General features: G+C 58.7%; 2 protein-coding genes across 4 annotated transcripts; one reads left to right on the top strand and one right to left on the bottom strand.

Moving 5' to 3' along the window:
- Window positions 1-1,948: 1,948 nt before the first annotated feature.
- Window positions 1,949-9,420, top strand: PHF19 (PHD finger protein 19). 3 transcript variants are annotated; one of them, XM_030286542.4, is made up of 15 exons: window positions 1,951-2,327; window positions 3,349-3,534; window positions 3,790-3,871; window positions 3,973-4,068; window positions 4,147-4,247; window positions 4,359-4,507; window positions 4,761-4,856; window positions 5,074-5,142; window positions 5,585-5,705; window positions 6,153-6,220; window positions 6,306-6,476; window positions 6,556-6,628; window positions 6,845-6,930; window positions 7,011-7,106; window positions 7,388-9,420. In XM_030286542.4, the coding sequence occupies exons 2-15, from the start codon at window positions 3,358-3,360 to the stop codon at window positions 7,710-7,712; spliced, it is 1,710 nt and encodes a 569-aa protein (XP_030142402.4). In that variant the 5' UTR covers window positions 1,951-2,327; window positions 3,349-3,357; the 3' UTR covers window positions 7,713-9,420. The 3 variants fall into 3 exon arrangements, with proteins under 3 accessions (XP_072792752.1, XP_030142402.4, XP_072792751.1); XM_072936651.1 differs by lacking the exon at window positions 7,388-9,420 and having other exon boundaries at window positions 1,949-2,327; window positions 7,011-7,110; XM_072936650.1 differs by lacking the exon at window positions 1,951-2,327 and having other exon boundaries at window positions 3,327-3,534.
- A 145-nt stretch (window positions 9,421-9,565) lies between these two features.
- On the bottom strand, window positions 9,566-18,008 carry LOC100225027 (protein CutA homolog). Its single transcript, XM_030286543.4, has 6 exons — window positions 17,852-18,008; window positions 14,710-14,858; window positions 11,972-12,031; window positions 10,849-10,894; window positions 10,561-10,610; window positions 9,566-10,116 (listed from the first exon to the last, which is right to left on the bottom strand). The coding sequence occupies exons 1-6, from the start codon at window positions 17,930-17,932 to the stop codon at window positions 10,014-10,016; spliced, it is 489 nt and encodes a 162-aa protein (XP_030142403.4). The 5' UTR covers window positions 17,933-18,008; the 3' UTR covers window positions 9,566-10,013.
- Between the last annotated feature and the right edge of the window lie 546 nt (window positions 18,009-18,554).

Raw genomic sequence — 18,554 nt, 5'->3', positions numbered from 1 at the left:
GGAGTACTTATCTACTTCATTCTATTTCATTCAAATCCTTCTGCAAAAACGGGTTTTTTTGGGAAATTCAAAGCGGGGAGGGAGCTGGGAGTCTTGCCCTGGAGCCTGCGCTGGCCCCGCTCCCTGGCCGAGGAGGGTGTGGATTGCTGCCCTCAGCTTTACGCCACTTTTGGGGCTCTCGTTCATTTCTGTTGCCTTGCTTACAGAATAATCTGCTTTTTCCGGCCGGGTACTCCTGCCCTGCCCCAGCACAGACATCGGGGCAGCCTTGGGTGCCAAAGCAGTGCCCAGCTGCTCCAGGGGCTGTCCCAGCCCCAGCACCTGCCAGGGACCCCGATCCCACAGTGCCAAAGAAATGGGATATCCAAGGGATAGCTAGGTGGGTGTGCAGAGGAGGAAGAGGAGGATGAAGAGAAGGAAAAAGAGGAGAAAGGAAGATGATGAGGAGGAAGAGAAAGACAGCACCCAGTAGCTCACTGCAATGAGAACTGAGGCCAGGCTTGCTGGGTGCTGTGACAGAAGCACCTGCAAAGAAAGCAGAGTTAAATCTGGTTTATGTTGCTATAATTATGTTGCTTCATTCCGGTTAGGAAACACAGGATACATCTGAAATTCTGGGGTTTGTTTGTTTGTTTGGGTTTTTGGTTTTGGGTTTTTTTTTCCATTTTTGTTGCACACTTGTGTCCCAAGGCGATGTTCCCGTGTGGAAGCCTTTCAGTCAGGCTCTCCCTGCGTACAGCCCCGGTGAACTCCATCCAGCCTTTGATTTCCGTGTCACACCATCCGCATTCCTGCGGCACCAGCCGCAGGGGCCGGGAGGAGGGTGGCGCTCCCCGGTGCCCCCGGGGACAGACTGCGACAGGAGCGCTGTCCCGGGATGGAGCAGTCTGGGGGATTTCGGGCACCGGCAGCAGCCCCGAGGCACGGAGCGAGGCGCGGGGCTCCTCCGAGGGCTGTGGGCAGAGTTATTTTAGTCCTGAGCTGACTCACGCTTATCCCGGAGTGACTCACGGGGAGCTGGGGCCCGGGGCTGGTTAGGGGCACGGCACGGCACGGCACGGCACACTTGGCACGCTTGGGATGCTTGGCACACTTGGCACACTTGGCACGCCTGGCACACTTAGCACACTTGGAACACTTGGCACGCCTGACACGCTTGGCACACTTGGCACGCCTGGCACACTTGGCACGCTTGGCACGCCTGGCACACTTGGCACACACGGCTTTCCCCACTCAGCCCCGCACAGGGAGCAGCAGCAGAGCGGCCGTGCCGGACCCGCGGCTCAGGAAATCGCTTTTCCCGTCCCTCCGCAGGTGCAGCATCACGGGGAGCACTCTGACACCCGTGTTTTGTGGGAATTTGGGTAAATAAATGATTCCCGAGTGCCGGGTGCTGGAAGGGGGGCTCGGCCCGTGCCGTGCCGCTCACCGCTGCCTCCGGGAGCTGCCGGCTCGCAGCTCCGGCTTGGGGACACGTCGGAGCCGCAGCTCCCGGTACCGCATCCATCACGGACGGGAAGAGCCGCAGGGACTCTCTGTGCCCGCGCTTGGCCCAGAGCCGGCGCTGGGAATCAGCTCTGCTATGGCCCGAGCAGCCTGGAAAACATTGCTTTTCCAGGATCGCTTCCCAACAAACAGCGAATCCTACAGATTTCTTCTTGGCACCGACCGAAGCATTTTTCCAGCGGTTGATTTGCTCTGTGAGATTCAGAGAAAGGCTGAAAGGCTGCTCCCGCTTCCAGGAATCCCGGCGAGCACAGGTCGTTCCCTCCCGGGACAATGCTCCGCACCCCATCCCCTGCCCGCCCCCCACCCCGGGCCACCGGGGGAAGCTCTTTCCTGGCCGCAGCCACGGCTCGGAGGGGACAGGCGGGGAGGTCCCGCGTGTGCCAGAGGGTGACGGTGCCTCTCCACGGCCAGTGGGTGCGTGGCCGACCCTGGGTGCCCTGTCCTGGTCCACGGGGTGCCGCCTGCGCTCTCCGGAGCACCGGGCCGGCCCGAGCAGGGATGTGCCGAGCCGGGATGCGCCCCGCTCGGTTCCTATCGATGCCAATCCACGCCGGTCGGTCGGTGCCGGTCCGGTCCGGTTCGATCCGCGCCGTGCCGCCCGGTCTCTCGGTGCCGTGCGGTGCCGGTGGGTGCCGCGGGGATGCGCTGCGCTGCGGTGGGACCGGAGCCGTGGGAGGCGGCGGGGGCGGCCCCGCTAATTGCATAACCGGGACGTCAATGCCGGCGGGAGCGCGGGGGAAGCGCGGGAAGATGGCGCCCCGCGGGCGGCCCCCGCCGCGCCCCGCGCCTCCCGGGCCCCGCGCCCGCTGAGCGCTCCGGTAAGGGCGGGCCGGCCCCGGCGGCACCGGGCGGGACGGGCGGGACGGGCGGGCGGACGGCGCCGCGGAGCCTTTGAATGAGCCAATGGCGGCGGGGCCGTGGAGCCGCTCGGGGCTGCCCGCGGCCACCCCCGGCAGGTGCCACCGGGGCTCGGCCACCCGGCCGGGCGCTCCCGCACGCGTCCGCGGGCCCGGGGGGGAGAGCGGCGGGAGCCCCGGGGCTGCGGGACGCCCGGGAAGGGAGCGGCGGGGGAGCGGAGGGAAGCGCGGGGGGTGCGGGAGCCCCGGGGCCGCGGAGCGGAGCTGCCGCCGCGCTCGGAGCGCTCCCACGCGGGAACCGGCGAGCGCCGCTGCCGGGACGTGTGGCGGATGGCGAGCACCGGGCTCCGCCGGGAGCGGGATCGCTCTGCCCATCCCGGGGCTCTCCTCGGGGATGGCAGAGCCGGGCAGAGGGGGCTCCACGCCGGACACGCGTGGTGCCATGAGGCCGCGTGTGTGGCCGTGACGGGAGCGCCAAGGGGAGAAAAATCCCTTTCGAGTCGTTTCCGCGGTGTCCTTCGGGATCGCAGCTCTGCTGTGGGGGATTTCTTTGCCTCCTGCACCCCAAACCTCGTGGCGGTGACATTTGGCCGCCTGGGTTCGCTCGCGGTGGGTGGTGCTGGCACATCCCTGCTCCTGCAGCAGTCCCGGTGCTTTGGGAGCCGCAAAACTGCGGGAAATGCTGGTTTTAAAATCACAGCAAATTTAAAGCTTTTATTCCTTATGTGCCCCTTCCTAAAACTGAACCATGTGGACCCGTGGCGTGTCGGGAGCCTGCCGGGGGTTAATTCCCTCTTGTTCGCCAGTAGCAAAGATTTTGGCCGCTCCCTGGATTTCGTGGAAAGGAACCGTCTCATCGGCTCTGTTTTGCAGTGTCCCTGCTGGTGGGGCAGCCTCAGTCCTCCCAGGCGAATCGCTCAGGGATGCTGCTGCGGGCTGATCGGTGCCGTGCCGAGCGGTGACAGCGCTGTGTCCCCCGCAGGCTCTGCTGATGGACCCCACGGAGCTGGAGCCGCTGGCCCGGGACGTGTACGGCCGCGTCCAGCCGGCAGCGGGCTCGGCGCGGCGGGGCGGCGGCTGCCGGGAGCTGATGGTGCGCCTGACCGAGGGGCAGTACGTGCTGTGCCGCTGGACAGACGGGCTCTACTACCTCGGCAAGATCAAGAGGGTAACGTGGGCACCCCCGGGGCAACGGGAGAACCCAAGAGGTGCCAGCGCCAGTGCAGTTACCCGGCTCAGTGCGTGGCTCAGGGGTGCTGGCCTTGGTCAGCGGGGCATTTTGGGTTGGCATCCTGCCCCCGGTGTCACGCCCCAAACCTGACTGCCCTCAGCCCCGAGAGGCGGCATCAGGCACCAAGGAAAAGAGGGAAGTGCTGGGAATGGGAGCCGACCCACAGCGGTTCTTCCTGCTCTCTTCTGGCAGGTGAGTGGCTCCAAGCAGAGCTGCCTCGTCACCTTTGAGGATAACTCCAAGTACTGGGTCCTCTGGAAGGACATCCAGCATGGTGAGTGTTGCCCCAGGCTCCTTTCCCGCTGCCATGCTGTGGGACCCTTGCCAGCAGCACGGGGATGTGGCCGTGCCACCTCTGCCACCCTGGTCCCACAGCCGGCGTCCCGGGGGAGGAGCCCAAGTGCAGCATCTGCCTGGGGAAGAAGTCGGGCCCCAGGAACGAAATCCTCATCTGCGGGAAGTGCGGGCTGGGTGAGTGCGGCTGTCCCACCCCGGGCGCTGCCGTGCCCACCCGGGGCGAGGCCGGGCTGATGCCGAACCCTCCCTCAGGGTACCACCAGCAGTGCCACATCCCGGTGGCGAGCGGCGGCGAGGGCCCGCTGGGGACGCCGTGGTTCTGCCGCCGCTGCATTTTCGCCCTGGCGGTGCGGGTGAGTGGGGCTGCCCCACGCTCCCCGCCCCGAGCGCTGCCCGTGCCCGCACGGTGGGGCAGGACGGGCTCCCCGGGGCGCTGTGCTGACCCCGGCCCGGCTCTCCCACAGAAAGGGGGTGCCCTGAAGAAAGGAGCCATTGCCAGGACGCTGCAGGCCGTGAAGATGGTGCTGTCCTACAACCCCGAGCTGCTGGAGTGGGACTCCCCGCACCGCACCAACCAGCAGCAGTGCTACTGCTACTGCGGCGGCCCCGGGGAGTAAGGGCGGCCGGTGCCACCCTTGGCTTTGTGGGGAAAGGGAGGTGGCATCGGGGTGGGCATGTTTGGGCCTTGGGGCCAGTTCTGCTCGCCACGCCGCCTCTGCCATCTGGGTCTCTGTTTGCAGAGAAACACCGGTTAGGGATGCACTTTCTGCACTTTCTGTCCCTGCCCGGGGCTCTGTGGCTGGGAGGGGAGCGGGGCGGTGGCTGCCACACGCTGTCCTCACTGTCACCGTTCTGTCCCCGCCCAGGTGGTACCTGAAGATGCTGCAGTGCTACCGCTGCCGGCAGTGGTTCCACGAAGCCTGCACGCAGTGCCTCAGTGACCCCATGATGTTCGGAGACCGGTACGGCCCTTCTGGCCCTGGCTGAGGGGTCCCGGGGGCACCCACGGGCACATCCCGCCCTGTGTCCCTGATCCCTCTGACACCAGCATGGATCAGCTGGCCCTGCCCCACACAGCCCATCCTCCTGGCCTTGCTGCCACCGTTGGCACTGTCCCACCTGGGCCCTGCACAGCTGTGTGTGATCCTCACTCTCAGCATGTTCCCTGATGTTTTCCAGGTTCTATGTGTTTTTCTGCTCTGTGTGCAACCAGGGACCGGAATACATCAAGCGCCTGCCCCTGAGATGGTGAGAAACGGGCCCTGCCTCCTTCGGGCTGTGCCTGGGTGGCACTGGGGTGTGACACCAGGCTGGCTGCTCCCTGCAAGTGTTCAGGACCAGGCTGGACAGGGCTTGGAGCAACCTGGTCTAGTGGGAGGTGTCCCTGCCCGTGGCAGAGGACAGGACTGGACTATTTTTAAGCCCCCTTCCAACACAAAGCATTCTAGGATTGTGTGTTTGGGTTTTCCCCCAGCTGCAGGCAGCGTGCCACCTCTCCCCAAAGCTGAAGGGATGCTGTCCTGGCTGTGGCATCTGCTCAGATACACCTCTGGGCTGGGCTGTGAAGAGTGGGAAGGTTCCAGTGGTGGGCTTGAGAGGACCTGGGAGCTGTAGTGGCACTGGCAGAACAGGGCATGGTGGCGGCACCATCCTGCCAGGGCTGCTGACCCTGTGCCCCTCTTTGCTGCAGGGTGGACATCGTCCATCTTGCTCTCTACAACCTGGGTGTGCAGAGCAAGAAGAAATACTTTGACTTTGAGGAGATCTTGGCCTTCGTGAACCACCACTGGGACCCGCTGCAGCTCGGGAAGGTACGAACACCCCCTGGGCTTGGGCTGGAGAGCAGCCATGGGGGTGAGAAATGTCACCCCAGCTCGTGCAGCCTCGGCACGGCACCTCCTGCTCCAGAGGAGCTCAATCCCCTTCCTCTGCGCTGGGATTTTCCTCGTTGGAGCGTCAGACCCGGCACCTTTCCCGGGGGGAGTAGGGCTGGGAACCCATCCCGGGTGGGACGGGGCGGCCCCGGGGGTGGCACTGCCACAGCCGGGCGGCTCCGGCCGGGCCTTGGCTGCCTCCCTGCCTCCCTCCCTCCCTCCCGGGGGGCTCCGGCCGGGCCTTGGCTCCCTCCCTGCCTCCCTCCCTCCCTCCCCGGCCGCGGGCAGGAGGCGCAAGCCGGAGTTCGGGTTCCCCCGTCTGTTTGGATTCTGCATAACCGCAGCGGGCACTGAGCCCTGCGTGCCCCCCGACCTGTCCCGCAGCTCACGGGCACCCCGATCTCCGAGCGCGGCCCCCACCTCCTCAACGCCCTCAACAGCTACAAGAGCAGGTGAGGCGGGGCGGGATGGGCACAGGCTGGCACGCAGGATGCTCCGTGCCCGCCTGGCTCAGGCTGCCCCCCCTGTGCCGCCCAGGTTTCTGTGCGGGAAGGAGATCAAAAAGAAGAAATGCATCTTCCGCCTGCGGATCCGCGTCCCCCCGAACCCCCCCAGCAAAGTGCTGCCGGAGAAAGGCCCCGGCGAGGCCGAGAGCGGCTCCTGGGAGCTGAAGAAGAAGGGGAAGAGCAAATCCGCCGCCAAGGACGGGTGAGTGCCCCGCTGGCCCTGCCAGCCCCGCAGCAGCAGCAGCAGCAGCGCTGCCCGCACCCCTCACGCCTGTTTGCAGCCTCCTGCAGCAGCAGAAGCGGCGAGCGCGGCGCAGGAGGGCCAAGTTCCTGCTGGAGGATGCCATTCCCAGCGTGAGTCCTTCGCCCCCTCCTCTCTGCAGCCAGGGCAGGGACAGCTCCTGTCCCTCTCTTTGGGAAGTGTCGCTTGCCCAGGTCACCCCCCGGGGCAGCGGGGCCCGGGAAGGAGCGCGGTGGTGGCCCCGGGCAGAGGATGCCAGGGTTGGGGTTGGGGTGTGGGCAGCACCCCCGTGCCAGGCAGTGAGGAGTGTGAGCTTGGTTTTGTGACAGAGTGACTTCACCTCGGCCTGGAGCACCAACCACCACCTGGCCAGCATCTTCGACTTCACGCTGGATGAGATCCAGAGCCTGAAAAGGTTCGTGCAGCCACACCAAGGCTGTGGGGGGCAGGGGTGCTGCTTGTGCTGCATCCCAGCTGTGCCATCCCTATCCGCAGTGCCAGCTCAGGACAGACTTTCCTGTCAGACTTGGACTCCACAGATGCCACCAGCACCTCAGGCTCGGCCACCACGAGCCTCTCCCACGAGTCCAGGTGAGGACTGTGCCCCTTGCCCCCTTCTGGAGGGGTCCTGGTGGCATGGCCAGGGGGGTGAGGGCTTGTGTCTCCCCTCTTCATGTCCCACCCCGGGGAGCTTTTCCTGCCTGTGTCCCAAAGCGGGCTGGGGGTCCCAGAGTGACACTTGCTGGGGGCGTGGGGTCAGAGCTATCAGTTCTTGCTGGGCTCCCCCAAATTCCTGACTGCCTCCAGAAGCCAGCACGGGGAGGAACCTTTTGGGTGCCGCCCTCACTCGTGCCCTGTGCCCTCCCCGGCAGCCGCAGGACCGTGGGCAGCCGCAAGCGCAAGTTGGCAGTGCCAACCTACACCTCGGGGGCCAAGCGGAGAGGGGCCGGGCTGGGCGGGCACCCCACCGCGACCACCCCCGAGGGCAGCCCCGACGGCGGCATCGACAGCCACACCTTCGAGAGCATCAGCGAGGACGACTCCTCGCTGTCCCACCTCAAGTCGTCCATCAGCAGCTACTTCGGGGCCGCGGGCCGGCTGGTGTGCGGGGAGAGGTACCAGGTGCTGGCACGGCGGGTGACGCTGGAGGGGAAGGTGCAGTACCTGGTGGAGTGGGAAGGCACGACCCCCTACTGACCCCCGCCACCCCCAAAGCTCTCCCGGAGCCGGAGCCGAGGAGATCGGGCTGCTGGGGAAGCCCGAGAGGCACAGAGAGGTGCTGCTCCCTCCCCACGGCCATCTCGGCAGGTGGAGGCAGTGCCCAGGAATGAAACCTTGAAGCCCTGACACTCTGTTTTTTTTATTTTAATGTTAACGATTTTTAGTTCCTTGGCTGCATTTATGCAGAGCGTGGCCCAGCCGTGCCCGCCTGGTGGAGCCCGGTGCTGCTCAGAGCAGTGTGGGGGTCTGCCCTTTCCAAAAGGGTCCCCATGGCACAGCTGGAACAGCTGCTTGGGGGGCACCCCACACCCTGCTCACACCCCGGCCTGTGCCTGTCCCAGCCTGGCTCATCCCGCTGTCCCAGCCTGACTGAGCAGCCTCCAGGGGGTCCTGCTGCCAAAACACAAACCCCTCCTGGTCCTTGGGCTCTCACAGCTCGGCCCTGTGCCCATGGGAAACCGGGACAGCTCTTGGGGTTTTTCACCTCATCCAGAATCCATTCATTAAAAGAATGTGGTTTGTTTTATGTGAGAGGAAAATGCCCCAAGATCAGCCCACATGGGGCAGATGTGCTCTCACCCCACGACCTGGACTGTGTGTGGTGCTGCACCAGCTCCATTTCACTGTTCTGACAATCATGATCTTGGAAGAGATCTTCCAAAAATTCCTCCTTTGCCTTAAAACCACCGTGGGCACTTCACAGACGGGAGCCCGAGGCCTTTGTTTCTACAGGAATCTTCATCCCAAATGTGCCAAACCAGCAAACAAACCAAAAAAAGGCTGAAGAGGACAGCAGGGGCAGGGGCTGTACTGGGGTGCCTGTGGCCGTCCCTGTGGCCATCCCTGGGTTGTCCCTTTGGCCATCCCTGGGCCATCCCTGGGCCATCCCTGTGGCCTCCTGGCTGTGCCTCTCTTGCAGTGGTGATGTTTATGAGCACTGGGCTTGATTTGTCTGCAGGAGAGAAGGAGCAGCCCCCTCCTTTAACAAAGCAATACTGCCAGCTTGGGCAGGAGCACAGCAGTTGGCTTTTTAAAAAAGATTCTAATAGCAGATAAATATGTTAGATTTTTATCCTTTAGAGAGACAGAGAGATATTTTTAAAGTCCTCCTCATCTCTCCCCCATCCCACCGTGGCTGTCCCATGGGTGGGCCACGCTGGGCTGTGGGGTCCTGTCCATCAGCAGAGCCTGTCCTGTGCTTGTGGGATCTCAGCTCATCCAGAGCAGAATGTCCCTGTCCTTTTGGGAGAGGTGCTGCCAGGCCCCCCTTCCCTGGCAGGGAGAACTGCCTGTCCTGCCTTAGCTTTGTCCTTGAAGGATCACTTCAAATATTTCCCTTTCTTAGTGCCTATGGAGCTCTTCCAAGAGCTGTGCCAGGGCTGAGCAGGGTTATGCCTGTGGGGAGTGCCAGTGGGAGCACCCACAGGATCTGCCTCTGGCTCCTCTCTGCTCCCTCTCTGTTCCCTCTCCTCCTCTCCTGGCTTCTTGCAGAGAATTGAATGTGGAGCCTTTAAAAGTATTTTTGCTGCAGAGTATATTTTGCATTCGCTGTAATAGAGATTATAACAACTCTGTGCACCTTCTGATTTCTGAGTCCAGGTTGCTGCTTGTAAGCACCTCTCGTTATACCCAAGTTGTAATTAATATGTCTGATGTACAATTAAAAAGCAGGGTTTTTTTCAAAGTCTGTTTTTTTGTAGCGTGAGGATTATTGGGTTGGGGTGCCCAGTGCCCACCACGGGGGGGTTGTGCTCTGTGCCAGGTGAGGTGTGCAAGCCCAGGACAGGCCTTTCCTCCTGCCCAGCTGCGACCACAAGAGCCTGCCCAGGTAAGCAACTACTGTTTATTCCCTTCCCAGTCACATAAATAACCCGAAAACATTCCCTGAATGATGTCCCAGAAACCATTAACACGAGGATCTTTTTACAAAGCTCAGCTCGGCTCGGGCACAAAGCCACAGCTGGGGTGGGGGTAGGTGACAGGGCAGTGTGGTGGTCCTGCTGGACCCGTGGCTCCTGCCCAGCCCATCCCAGCTCTCCGTGGCAGGGGGATTTAAATCCTTGCGGTGTTTGAGGGCTCTGCTGCTTGCCGGGGCTCTGCGGGGCTCCCGGGCACATCCCGACTGTCCTGACAGGGACATCTCCGCCCGTCCTCATCCACAGTTCGGTGCTGGCGGCCCTTCCCCAGCTCAGCCCGAGGAGAGGAGGGTCCCCACCCCAAACTCCGGGCTCCCAGCACACCCCAGAGGGTCCCGGTGTCCCCAAAAACGAGCAGCACTCAGTCCCGTGGGACGTTCTCCTCTATCCATCTGAGGTAGACAGGGTTCCCTTGGTCAATGGGCAGGCTGATGATTTCGGGCATCTCAAAGGGATGGATGGATCTAAAGTGGAAACAGGAGGACAGAGTCAGCGCAGCCCCGAGGAAGCCACGCTCCAGCCCTGCCCCGCGCCCTCCCGCCTTCAAAGCACCCGCAGCTCCTTCCTGGGAATGTTCCTTTGAGTTTGGGTTTACCGCAGACTGCCGGGGGCCTGGCCCAAGCTGAGAGTGCTCCCCCCCGGGAGCTGCAGGAAATCCTGTCAGGGAATAACAACCTGCGTGAGGAGGAGAATCCCCCATCCAATCCAGCACGGAGGGCTGTTGATATTTCTGCCACCTTCTCCTTTCTGCTGATGCCATCTCTGGGTTTTTCTGGCTTGTAAGATACAGCAGGAGCCCTTAACCCCCCTGGGTGGGACGGGGCTCAAGGAAGCCCCAAAGCTGGAGCAGGAGGGGACAGCCTACCTTGGATGGGACACCCAGTGCTCCTGTGGAGCCAGAGCCTCACCTGACGTAGTTGGACAATTCCCCTATTTTGGACGTCCTTGTTTTCACCAGCTGTGGAGAGTAAAAAACCAAACCAAAGCCCAAGGGAGATGTGAAGGGATGGAGGGATGTGGATGTGCAGCTCCAGTGTCCCCACCCAGCACGGCCAGGGGTGTGACAGGAGCCCCTCCCCGGGGGACGCTCCCAAACCCAGCAGGTTGGTGCCACCCTCCCCAAACCTCCCTGCAGCCCCTTTCAGCTGGGGCCGTTTGCAACAGGGATATTTGTGATGGAGGGAACGATCACTTACCAGCAGTATTTCAGTGGATTCTTCCAGTTCCCCTTTCCAGAAATACCTGGATTTCAAAGGAAAGCTGCATCAGCAAATCCAGCTCTGCTGCAGCCATCGCAGCCCTCGGGTTACTTTCCCTGCTCGCTGCTTTTTGCAAGTGGCCATTTCTTTACAAAGAAACATTGTTGGCCCCAAAACTGCCGAGCACATCAATGAGCACCTCAGCTTTATGGACAAGAGCCTCCAGAGAATTTAGCACGGCAGAATTTATCAGGCAGGGCAGATTTGCTGGGGCTGGGGTGTGCTGTGCTGGTGGCTCTGAGCAGTGGCTGGGGGACAGATCCTGCAGGGATGGTGGCTGGGAGGCTGAGCTTTCTTCCTCCCTTTCCCTGCAGGAGAGGAGCTGCACCTCTCATGAGTCAGATGTGACCTTTCTAAACATTTCTGCTGCCAGGAGCTGTCCTGATCTCATCTGCCTGCAGGGATCCTGCAGGGAGGGCTGGAGGGTCTGGGAGCAGGGCACGGAGCAGAACCCAGCCCTGCCCCGGCTCTTTGGGTTGTAGGAAATGATGGATAAGGGGAAGAAGGGTTTGCCCTCAGGTGGGATATGGGGGTGCACTGTGGGATCCCCTCCCGAGGGAAGCTGTGGTGGGATATGCTCCTTGCTTCTGCCAGGGTGTTTCTGTGAGGAAAAGCTGTTTTGGGGCTTTGCTCTTGAGCCCCTCCAACAAGTGCAGTCCCTTTGCATGGACAGCTGAGGACACCTGCAGAGCAGGGCTGGGCCTGTTCCAAGGTCAAACCTGCTGTTCTTCCTGCCTGAAAAAGCTGCTTCATTTTGCAAAGCCCTTTCCTGGTCCCTATTTTGGCTGCTTTTTAGAGCAGGCACCACGTCCTCAGGAGCACAAACCCTAAATTGCTGGATGTCTGTGCAGCCAAGTGACCAAAAAATGAATGAGCCCCACGGGCAGTGGAGCATCTGCCCTCCTCAATAAGCTCCGAGCACAGTGAGGCTCATCCCCACCATCTGCAACAACAAACACACCCAGCAGCCTTCTGGAACCAAGGCTTGTGTCCATCCCCTCCTCCCCTCCCTGCAGAGCCAGGTTTGCTCCTCCCTTGGGGAATATCCAGCACAACTTACAAGGCCGAGCTCTGGGGCAGGATGTTCACGTAGGCAGCCAGTCTCTTATCCATGATGGCCCTGGGGGAGACAGGAGGGCAGTCGGTGCCAGCCCAGCTCAGTGCTCACCCCCAGCCTTGGGGACATCCCCTTGTGCTGCCCGTGCCTGGCAGCAGCAGCTTTGACACTGGAGACATGGAATTTTGGGTTACTTATTACCCTGAGACAACAGAGCCAAAGGTGAACCTTGGCTGGAGATGCTTCAGATCGGGCCCTTCTGGCAGGGCTCTGGGACCCTCCCTGTGCTGAGGAGGGAGTTTGGGTGTTGCTCCTGGCCTGGAGGACCCTGCCCAGTGCCAGCCCTATGCCCCCCTGGCTGTGGGATCACCAGGGCAGGGACTGAACTGTGGGACTGCAAAAAGCTGGCCTGGGATGGACAGGAAGGGGTTTGTCTGCTGCTGTCCATCTGTGCCCCTTCCTTCCAGAACAGCCTAAATGTGCATCTTGTGAAATTAAAAACATCAAGGTTTTTCAACCCAAAATATCCTAGAAATCTGAAGCCCAGCTAGATTCCTTCCCTCGGGCCGCCTCCGTTAGTTGTGGTTTGGTTTGTTATTGCAGAGCTGCTCAGGGCTGCCAGCAGAAGTGACACTTCAGAGATTACAGAGCACTGAACCCATCTCAGGGAGGATTTTTAGAAGAAAGGAGGCAAATGTTGTGTTTGGTGACCCGAGCAGCGTCTGGCCCTTCTCACAGAGGTGGCAGCCATCCCTCCAGGCAGGGCACCGGTGTCCCCACCTTTGGTTTGCTTTAACACTGGCAAACCAACATGGTTAGAGAGGAAAAGCACCCCAGGAGGCTCAGGGTTGTTTGCTCTCACCATGTGTAGGCAGTTCCAGGCATTTAATGCTCGTGGAGCATCTTGAGTTAATCTTTAGACCAACAAAGTGCAGCAGCACGAGCAGAGCCACCCCTGCTGTGCCTGTCGTGTCACACATGGCACAAATCAGTTTGCATTTGCTGCCTGCAACTTGCAAGTTCCTTTAGCACAGGAACCTTTTGGTTTCAGTGCTCTGTCCCAATAAATTGAGATCCTGAGATCCTGGATTTTGTCCCAGCAAGCTGAGCAGCAACAAGAGGCCACCAGGGGAGCAGAGAACATTGTAAGAAGCTGAATGTGATCTGTGGAAAATGTCTGCATAATACATGATAGCTTTGGGTTGAGTACTTAATTGTGTGTTTCTTTGCCCTGAAGTGAGACAGATTAAATATTAATAAGCAGAAAAGCAAAGGAAATGATGAACATAGGCAAGAAGGTCTTGAGATGCTGAAGTCTACCTGCAGCTCTTCTGCTTTCCCAAAGCTTGAACCCCTTTTCCTGAAACCAGTGGAAAATTTCCTTGCAGACTGATCCATCTGAGTGAGGGCTCCACTGAGCAGTGCAAAGGAAGGATAAACACAGGAAAAGGAGTGGGGGAAAATGAGTGTCGGAGCCCTGTGTCATCCCCTGCAACCAGGGCTCATTGCTCCCAGTTCCAGAACAAAGGAATAATTACTCCACCAGTAAAACCACAACCAAAGTACACATATCTCAGCAAGGGGGAGTGATTTATCTCCTCTCCCTTCCCTGCAAGATGAGGAACAAAGGGTGGAAAGCATTTGCAAAGCTGTTAAGATGAGGCATTTTCAGGAACTGAGGCTCTTTTCACCAGGTACAGTTGCTCCTTTTTTTTTTTCAGGAGACATCGAGCAGTGCAGACATAATTCTGTTTGAACTTCTTAATACAGTTGCAGTATTTAAGGTGACACAAACTCCCTTTCAGTAGCCTGTCAGTTCCTGAACATGTCTGGGAGCACTTTGCTGGAGATGGAGGGGTTTTGGCAGCAGCAGGGCAGCAGGAAAACAGCGCAGGAGGTGTTGCAGGAAACTTCACGGTCCATCATAAACACTTCCCCAGTCAACACGGGTTCAGTTCTTTGAACAGACCATCCATTGAGTCAGAGACTGACAGATGTGTGAAAAGAACTCTGCATGCAAAATATCACGCAAAGTATCTCATATATTAAAATAGAAGGGAGGAAAAAATCAAGGAAAACCCTCATTCCCTGAAGTTTGCCTGGTGAGCAGTGGTACCTCACAAGTGTTTGTTGTGGACCCCTTTCATACTTCCTTTATTTTCATGTGAGAGCACTGTGCTTTGTCTCTCTATAGAAATATCCCTCCTGGCATTTTGTTGTCTGTGTTGCTCTAGAAAGGAATAAAGACTGTGACAGATCAGGGAACATCAGCTTGGAGCTTAATCCATCTGAGAACCCTGAAATTCAGGGTCATGAAAATGGGTCTTGAAAATGCAAGGCAATGAAATACATTGAGAATTGCTTGCTGTTACCATGGCATTGCCTTCAGAGGCAAATGTCAGCTTTCCTTGGGACAGCTCTTGGCAAGGCCTTGTGATACAGAGTCAGTAGAAAGGAGCATTGCTCCTATCACAGAATCCCAGCAGGGTTTGGGTTGGGAGGCACCTTAAATCTCATGTCACTCCATCCCCTGCCACGCAGGGACACTTCCACTGTCCACTGTCTCCTGCCCCAAGCCCTGTCCACCCTGGCCTCGAGCACTGCCAGGGCTGGGGCAGCCACAGCTTCTCTGGGCACCCTGTGCCAGGGCTAGAATGGCAAGGACAGAGGGAGAAGGAGATTTTCAGCTTTATTGCAGCTTTGGAGCCCTGAGCAGCCGGGCAGGGGGAGCGTGGCCGTACCTGGCGATGTCCCTGGCGATCTGCTCGTTGAGGCAGCTGACGAAGGCGATGGAGTTTGTCCCTGGGACGTAGGTGCCGGTGACAGCCGAGTGCAGCTGCAGAGCCAGGCCCCAGAGCAGGGGGTACGTGAGCACCAGCAGCCCCAGCACCTCGGGGAGAACACCAGCAGGTGAAGGACTGCGCTTTGGAAAGCGGCTTTGACACTGTCCGTGGTTTGAGGCGCTTTGGAAAATGGCATTTACATTGTCCGTGCTTTGAGGGACGTTTCCAGGCTTCTCTCAGCATTGCAGGAACCAGTTAAATAAGGTGAGAACCTGCTCCTAGGGGGTTCATTCCCCTCCAAGAGGGCCAATCTCATGCTCAGGGCAGGAGAGGGGCAGCACTGAGGCTGTATCAGCCCAGGGCTGCCCAGGCCTCGACTGTGGGAGTCACCCTCAGCCTAATGGGGGCTCCAGACCCCACCACCCAACCACAGCAGCCAGGACTGGTTTTCTGCAGAAGAATAAGGGGTATAACATGGAATGTCTGGGTTTCTAGTGCGAAAAAGAGCAAGAAGGGAATGGTTCCCACACCAGCACAGCTCTCCTGCTCAGGATACATCTGTAGCCATCCTTCAGCTGTGTGCCAGGGGTGAGGTGTGTCCATCCCTCTGAGAAATGAGGGGATGGGACCCTCTGCTCCCTGGGGATGTGGGCAGGGTACGAGCAGGATGTCAGTGATTTGTTCATGGGAAACAGATTTGGTGCCAGGACCAGGGGAATCTCCATCCTGCCCTGTTGGCTATTCCCCTCTGCCCACCCAGACCACACTCCAGCCTCACAGCCCAACTTTGAAGCAGGCTTGAAATTCATCTCATCTTAATTACCTGCTGCTAGAAGCAGGATGCTGTGGGGCACAGAAATCTCAGTGACCACTGCCCAGCTCTGCAGGGCTGCACGGACACCAAGGCTCTCCCGTGGCAAACAGAGCAGCAGCAACAAGTGGGGTTTGCTGGGCAGGAGCTGCTGCTCCTGGCAAGCCCCTCCACTGCTGTTTGTGCTCACATGCCATCACCAGCCTCCCAAAAAGATCCCATCATCCCAGCAGGGATGCTGCGGGAACGGGGAGGTTAATTTGGAGTGCTGAGGAGCAGCTGAAGGACGGTGCCATTCTGGGCTGCAGCGCCTTCCCTTTGTCTTTTGTTTTGGTTTTGACATAAACAGCATCTGGCCCTGATTCAGCTACAGTGATTTAAGAATATATTCCTTTTCCCCACTTATTTCCACCCTCCTTTGTCCTCTGAAAAACCTGCCATTACAGCACTAATGTAGAAGTCTCTCTTCTTTCTCTCTCTCTTTCTCTCTCTCTTTCTCTCTTTCTCTTTCTTTCTTTCTCTCTCTTTTATTGAATTAAAAATCTCTCTTGTCACCACAAACCCAGGAGCTCTTTCCCATTTGGAAAATGACTGATGTGCTCTATTGCTTGTCTCCTCTTTCCCAGTCCATTTGAGGAAATATTCTTTCTTACCACAAGACCTCTCATCATAATTTTTAGAGCTCCTTCTCTGCTCCTTTTTTCCCACTAAGCCATTTAACAAATATTATGCAACAAATCCCAGAAGCTACTCAGTGAGTTACAAGCCAAATAGAGATGTGCTGGTGTACCTATTTTTCCAGATTAAAATGTAATCATGCTCCTTGCTCAGGGAAAAAAAAAGCATCCAACCTGTTCAGCCTGAGATCATTAATCTTCTTGTAAGATGTATGTGCATGTGATGAGGAAATCCCCAGGATCACGTGTGATTGAATATTAGTGCAAACATGAACAATATCTTGGTTTTTTTCCAGTGTTTCTCCCCACTCTGCTTTTTTTTTTATGAAAGGAAAATTTTTTTCCTCTTTTATCCCAGACTAATTGTACTTGCCAAGGGATGGTGCAAGAGAGGAGTGAAATGTCAGGATTCCTGCCTGATAAACCAATTAAACTCATGATTGTCAAAACACTGAAGTGAACAAAAATGAAAACACCCTGTGAGGATTTAAGACCTTTGCTGAAAAGCACTGAGCAGCAAAATGCCAGTCTAGTGCAGAGAGACTCAGATTTCTGCAACACTTCTTCTGCCTTTTGTGAACTGAAACCAGCTTTAGGTTTAGAATCACCATGCTAGGACTTTTTGCCTAGTTTTGATGAGATTCTGTTAAAAACCCCAGCTGAACAACACCACCTGAACACAACCTGTGGTGATGCTGAGTGTAAAATAACTTGAAAATTTGCTTCTCTCCCAGCAGACACAGGGAGTCCACCCCTCTTGTACAACGCTTTTGGGGAGAGGTTTGCTGCCAAAGGTACAGGCAGGTATTTCCATGGTTGCTTGGCATGGGTTGGTGTCTGTTGTGCTCCCCAGGGAGTGTCCCATGTCCTGTATCCCCATCCCAGCCTGGTGTCCATCCCATCCTGGTGTCCATTCCATCCCTGTGTCCATCCCATCCCAGTGTCCATCCCATCCCCGTGTCCATCCCATCCCCATGTCCATCCCATCCCCGTGTCCATCCCATCCCTGTGTCCATCCCATTCCCGTGTCTATCCCATCCCCGTGTCCATCCCATTCCCGTGTCTATCCCATCCCTGTGTCCATCCCATCCTGGTGTCCATCCCATCCCCGTGTCCATCCCATCCTGGTGTCCATCCCATCCCCGTGTCCATCCCTTCCCTGTGTCCATCCTCATCCCCGTGTCCATCCCACCCCCATGTCCATCCCCATGTCCATCCTGGTGTCCATCCGTCCCCATGCCCGTCCCTGTGTCCATCCCCATGTCCATCCCCATGTCCATCCCCATGTCCATCCGTCCCCATGTCCATCCCTGTGTCCATCCCCGTGTCCACCCCTGTGTTCATCCATCCCCATGTCCATCCCCATGTCCATCCTGGTGTCCATCCGTCCCCATGTCCATCCCTGTGTCCATCCCCGTGTCCACCCCTGTGTTCATCCATCCCCATGTCCATCCCCATGTCCATCCTGGTGTCCATCCGTCCCCATGTCCATCCCGGTGTCCATCCCCGTGTCCATCCCCGTGCCCATCCTGGTGTCCATCCCTGTGTCCATCCATCCCCGTGTCCATCCCCGTGTCCACCCCGGTGTCCGTGGCTGCCCAGCCGCACTCACCAGCAGCACGGTGCCGCGGCCGGGCCGGGGGCAGCCCTGGCAGCCGGGGGGCAGCGGGCAGCGCTGGCTCAGCCCCTCCATGTCCGGCGGCCGCTCCACCTGCTGTGCCCGAGCCGGGACCGGCTCCTCCTCCTCCTCCTCCTCCTCTTCCTCCCCGGGGCCCGCCCGCTGCGGGCAGCGCGGTGTCCCCTCCTGCCCCGCAGAGCCGTGCCCGCTGCTCTGAGCCTTGCTGACCCCATTTATCACCTTTGTTCGATTTCCCTCTCTATAAAATGTAATTTCCTCAGATTTCGTCTGGCTCTCTGGATAGAAACCAGAGCGGGGGATGAGTCCTGGAGTGGTGTTCGTACCCAAAACCTCCCGTGGGGGACGCGGGGCAGAGGAGCCGAGCGCTGTTTGTCTCACGCTGTACCTTTATTGTCCCCCGTGTAAGTTTTTATTGTCCCCCGTGTAAGTTTTTATTGTCCTCCGTGTGACTTTTTATTGTCCCCTTGTCTGTTCCCACAGCCTGGGGGATGTAATCTGTGGCAGAGATGGAAGAACAAAGTTACAGGAGTTATCTGACATCATCAATTTGTTTGCAAAAGGTGAGAAAATCCAGCCTGAACACACGAGGGGGTGGCACGTTCTCCGCAGCCCGGGGAGCTGCTCCGGGCACACACCGGGATGGGACCGGCTGTTCCTGCTCTCCCGGGACCAGCGC

This window comes from Taeniopygia guttata, chromosome 17, assembly GCF_048771995.1.
Source record: "Taeniopygia guttata chromosome 17, bTaeGut7.mat, whole genome shotgun sequence".
NCBI classification, from domain to species: Eukaryota; Metazoa; Chordata; class Aves; order Passeriformes; family Estrildidae; genus Taeniopygia; species Taeniopygia guttata.
This window is presented reverse-complemented; position numbering and strand designations above follow the sequence as displayed.

What these genes read in the sequence shown, in the direction of transcription:
- PHF19 (XM_030286542.4), top strand. Translation starts at nt 3,358, where the DNA reads ATGGACCCCACGGAGCTGGAGCCGCTGGCCCGGGACGTGTACGGCCGC. An exon ending in CCCATGATGTTCGGAGACCG is followed by an intron (nt 4,857 to 5,073) that starts GTACGGCCCTTC and finishes GATGTTTTCCAG; the next exon opens with GTTCTATGTGTTTTTCTGCT. An exon ending in AGCCTCTCCCACGAGTCCAG is followed by an intron (nt 7,107 to 7,387) that starts GTGAGGACTGTG and finishes CCTCCCCGGCAG; the next exon opens with CCGCAGGACCGTGGGCAGCC.
- LOC100225027 (XM_030286543.4), bottom strand. Translation starts at nt 17,932, where the DNA reads ATGGAGGGGCTGAGCCAGCGCTGCCCGCTGCCCCCCGGCTGCCAGGGC. An exon ending in GCCGCGGCACCGTGCTGCTG is followed by an intron (nt 14,859 to 17,851) that starts GTGAGTGCGGCT and finishes GTTCTCCCCGAG; the next exon opens with GTGCTGGGGCTGCTGGTGCT. An exon ending in GAATTGTCCAACTACGTCAG is followed by an intron (nt 10,117 to 10,560) that starts GTGAGGCTCTGG and finishes TTTCCACTTTAG; the next exon opens with ATCCATCCATCCCTTTGAGA.